The sequence below is a fragment of the Nicotiana tomentosiformis genome, chromosome 3, assembly GCF_000390325.3.
Source record: "Nicotiana tomentosiformis chromosome 3, ASM39032v3, whole genome shotgun sequence".
In the NCBI taxonomy this organism is placed as follows: domain Eukaryota; kingdom Viridiplantae; phylum Streptophyta; class Magnoliopsida; order Solanales; family Solanaceae; genus Nicotiana; species Nicotiana tomentosiformis.
The window spans coordinates 10777505-10782563 of NC_090814.1; the positions used below are offsets into that span (position 1 = coordinate 10777505).

Sequence of the window (5059 nt, forward strand, 5' to 3'; positions counted from 1 at the left end):
AGTAGAGACAATTAATGGCGCATAAAAAACGATCACAACAAAATGTACAAGGTATAGCTTACAAAAGGTAGGCACACCACTACACAAATATCAATAATAACAATGCCCCCATGCCATCACAAGTCATCACAAATCATTCCCCGACATAGCTCACCTTGTCTCGTCACGTGCGCAATAATAAGGTAAATGCCCGCCTTGTCTCGCCTCACGCACACAATAATATTCCCACCTTGTCTCTCCACATGCGCAAACCCGCATATATAGCCCGCCTTGTCACCCTGCATGTGCAAATATTAATGATAACAACTGCATGGACAACTCACATGCGAACACCCCGACGATCCTCTCAACAATGCCATGTGTGCCAAAACATAACAACGAAATAAAATGACTTTCACAACATGTGCCCATATGCCACAATATTTCCTTAAAACAGTTTCAATACCATAGCCACAAATAGTCCTCGGCTAACCAACACTGAGTACAACAACAACAACAACAACAATGATAACACAAGTGTACGGCAAGTAAATCAACACAAGAACTTTAGAACACAAAGAAACGGAAGAACAAGCTCACAAAGAAAGACACAATAGGGAATAATGATCTCAACAACAATAGCTCAACAAGGGAGAGATAATGTGTAACAATGATTCAACAAGAGTGCAATTCGACGATAAAAGAGATTGCATGAATCAATGACCCCAAATAAGAATATATCAATAATGAAAGGGATAACAAAACTTCAATTAAGGCTAAGAAATTACGGAAGAAATAATAATAACTTCAAATAAGGTTAAGCAATTGCGGAAGAAATAATAATAACTTTAGTTAAGGTTAAGCAATTACGGGAAAGGCAACAAATTCAATTAAGGAACATAATTGTTTAATTGGCAACAAGGTTAAAACATGAATTGATCAATTCCAAATAAGACACGTAAGGGTAAATTTGGTAAATGGAGGATTTAACATGCTAAAACAACTTCACATCTAATGAACATAAGAACCTAAGTGCCCTAAACGGTCAAATTTCCACAAATAAGCCCGAGTATGTACTTGTCACCCTGCGTACACTGCCTTTACATGACATAATTAGCACAAATGACTCAAATCCTAAAGGGTAGTTCCCCCACACAAAGTTAGGCAAGATACTTACCTCAAATAAGCTAGATCGTTACTCAAAAATGACTTTATCGAGTTAAACAACCTCTGGACGACTCAAATCTAGCCAAAATAACATCAAATCATAAATAAAACTCATAGAAAATAATTACGGATAATAAAGCTTCAATCTTTGACAAAAACTAAAAAGTCAACCCCCGGGCCTGCACCTTTGAACCCAAAAAATTCATAAAATCCAAATACCCATTCCGATACAAGTCCAACCATATCAAAATTATCAAATTGTGATATCAAATCGCCCTTCAAATCCTCATTTTATATATTTGATAGATTTTACAAAATTCCCATTTTATTTCATTCAATTCACTAATTTAATTATAAAAACAAAGATAAAATCATGAAATAAAATCAAATCCGGGTAAAGACCACTTACCCCAAACAATTGCGTGACGAACCCCTTAAAAAGCCCCCAAATCCGAAGTCTACAACTCAAAATATGATAAAAATGGTGAAACCCCCATTTTTAGAAACCTCTCTAGGCAAGTCGCATTTGACACTTTAGATTTATATATTGAATTTGACATCTGAGACTCATATATCACATTTGACACCTGAGACTTATAAATCACATTTGACACCTATGATTCACCTCCCTTAAACACTAGAAAAGTAACAGTCTTTTCCGCCACGAAAATGGGCATAACTCTCTCATACGACCTCGGAATGCGACGATTCTTGTTGCTATGGTTCTGTAATTATGATACAGATATAATGGTTCAATAGAATCACCAATCAAAGGTTGTTGAACAATGTGGTACCCTTTATTCCAAAAGAAACGATGTTGAAACATCAAATAATAGCGCGGCACAATCCAAACGCATCTGAAACTCACCCCAAGACCCATGGGACCCCAACCAAGTATACTAACAAGTCCCAAAACATGATACGAACTTGATTGAAACCTAAACTTTCCTCTAACAACATTAGAATCACGAATCGCGCAACTATTCAAGCCTAAGAAACTTATGAACTTCAGAATTCCAAAACTAATGTTGATTCATACCAATCCAACTCCGATTGACTTCAAATTTTACACACAAGTCATAAATGACAGTACGGACCTATTCCAACTTTCAGAACCAGGATTCGAGCCTAACTTCAATAATGTCAACTCCCGGTCAAACTTTCCAAAATCTTCTATTTTTCCAACTTTCGCTAATTCATGCTGAAACGACCTACGTACATCCAAATCAACATCCGAACACGCTCTTAAGACCAAAATCATCATACTGAGCTATTGGAACAATCAAACCGCTATTTCGAAGTCGTCTACACAAAAGTCAAACTCCGATCAAGTCTTACCGCTTAAGCTTCTAAAATAAGAATCCTTCTTCCAAATCAAATCATCCGAAATCCAAACTCGACCATGCATACACGTCATAACACATAATACTAAGCTTCTCGAGACCTTAAACCACCAAATAGAATGCTAATTCTCAAAACGACCGGTCGGGTCGTTACATTCTTCCCCTCTTAAACAAATGTTCGTCCGCGAACGTGCCAAGAACCACTTTGAAGTCCTCAAATCACTAAATGAACTTTCCATACATATACCCGTCGGTGATCCCACGTCACCCCAATCCACATAGGACTGACGACACCATCCCAGCTAATAATTATTCCTTCTACCCATACTAATAACCTCAAAACAAAATTTCTCACCTTTCGATCATTTCCAAAAGACCTGATTCCCACACCGACACACGATATCAGCCTCAACCGGCTACAAAATCTCATGCCTACACCCACCAGGTACAACCACACGACGTAACACCTCACACATATGCCCATAACAACATCTCTGATCACAATAGCTGCCCATAATCAAATTCAGCACCGATAATTAACCTCATATCTGCTAGAACCCTATTCCAAACCTTTACAACACTGACAACGATTCAAGAAACATGAACACCTCATAACTATGCACCCGAATCAACAAGTCATATCTAACGCCACCTAGGTACACACATCGCAAGCTAAAACCCAATAAGTACAACACGAATATGACTGAATATACAAGGAAACACATAAAAGAAATATCAAACAAGCCCGACAGGCACAACTTCCTATCAGTAGCATATTACGAATTAATTCCACAAGGGAGAATCAAGTATATGAACAAATCTCAAGGATCTCATCCTAATATTACTCCACCGTGGCCCGCAACCCGGTTCAAAGATAACAAACCTCATGAAGACGCGAGGACCCCATCCTCAGCTCTGAATCACAAGTAGAATACACATCATAGCAACTGAAACCTTCAACTAATTCAATTTCCATTAGCAAGGTCACAACACATGTTGAACTCCCATACTAGTAGAGCATCTAATTCACAAATCATAACCAACCACCCAGAAATCACATCAAAACCTACCGTAATGGGTAATAGAAAGTCACTTCTAGTCTCATAGCTCTCAAGAGTGAACAAAACAAAATGACAGACACGGGCTACTACTATAGAATCTTTTAACATGGGTAAACACATAAGCAGGGTACAAAATCATGAAACTCACCCATATGTTAAGAAAGATAAGAGGACTCACCCAATAAACAAAACCAGATCAAAATAAGAATGATGCCCACTATAACAATTGAAACCATACCCGTAATGACATCATCAAGTGCAGCGGCCTCAGCCCCACCATAGAAAGCATATCAACGGGCCTGGCCTCCCCCTCCTGGGCACCCTCAACTCTCCTGAATACTCCACTGCGATGCATATGTCTAGAGTCTGGGACAATCTCTCACCATGTGGCTGGTATCTCCACACTCAAAGATACCCCTCCGCTGGCGTGGCTACGGAAGGTGTCTAGTATCGGCACTTTGGGACCCATGGATATTTGAAGCACCGCTCGAAGCCTGAAGTGCAAACTGAATTGGCTGACCCACAAAACCTCTACCATGGCATACCCTGCCTCAAAAATAGGGCCTAGTAGATCCTCCCAGTCCACGAGGCTTCTTAGCCTCCCTGTCCTCTTTCTCCTGACCCCACATGTCCCCTCTCTCCTAGTCCTGCATGCCCTCTAATCGGCGAGCAATCTCTACCACCTGCTGAAATGGAACATCCATCTCCAACTCCCGAGCCATGCTGAATCGGATATCATGACAGAGCCCCTCAATGAACTTGCGAACTCGCTCTCTAACTGTAAAAACCAAAACATGTGCATGTCTGGACAAATCAATGAATCTAACAACATACTCTGACATTGACATAGTTCCCTGATGCAACTGCTCAAACTCTGCATGCCTGGCATCCCTAAGAGTTTGGGGAACAAACTCTCTCAAGAACATCTCTAAGAACTGAGTCCATGAAAGTGAAGCTGCATCGGCCGGGCTACCCAACTCGTATGTTCGCCGCCACTGATATGTCGATCCCTTAAGCTGGAATGTAGTAAAAGTAACCCTACTCGTCTCTACAATACCCATAGTGCGGAGAATATGGTGGCACTCCTCTAGGAAACCATGTGCATCATCTGAAGCCAAACCACAAAAGGTAGTAGGGTAATACTTCTTGAACTTCGCAAGTCTAAGTTGTTCCTCCTCAGATACTGCTGCCCTAACCATGGGCTGAACTGGAATAACAGGTTGTGTCGGCGTGATAGCTGGAATTTGACCAACATGGACTTGCTGCTCTAGAGTACGAGCGACGGGAGTCTAAGCTCCTCCCCAGTTTGTGAAGTAGCTGGCGCAATCGGAATCATCCCTGCCTGAGCCAATGTACCAAACATGCTCAGGAACTGTACTAAGGTCTCCTAAAGTCCGGGCAACAATAGGCACCTTTGGTGATTGTCCCCTAACAGGAGCTACTGGCGGCTTCTCAACTGCTGCTCTGACAGGTGCTCTAGCTATAGCACGTGATCCTCATCGGCCTCTG

The 5059-nt window shown here is 41.0% G+C and overlaps 1 protein-coding gene across 1 annotated transcript; it reads right to left on the reverse strand.

Annotated features, from left to right (window-relative positions):
• Positions 1–4191: 4191 nt before the first annotated feature.
• On the reverse strand, positions 4192–4749 carry LOC138907356 (uncharacterized). The gene has a single exon (XM_070197954.1). The coding sequence runs from the start codon at positions 4747–4749 to the stop codon at positions 4192–4194; it is 558 nt and encodes a 185-aa protein (XP_070054055.1).
• Positions 4750–5059: the final 310 nt, after the last annotated feature.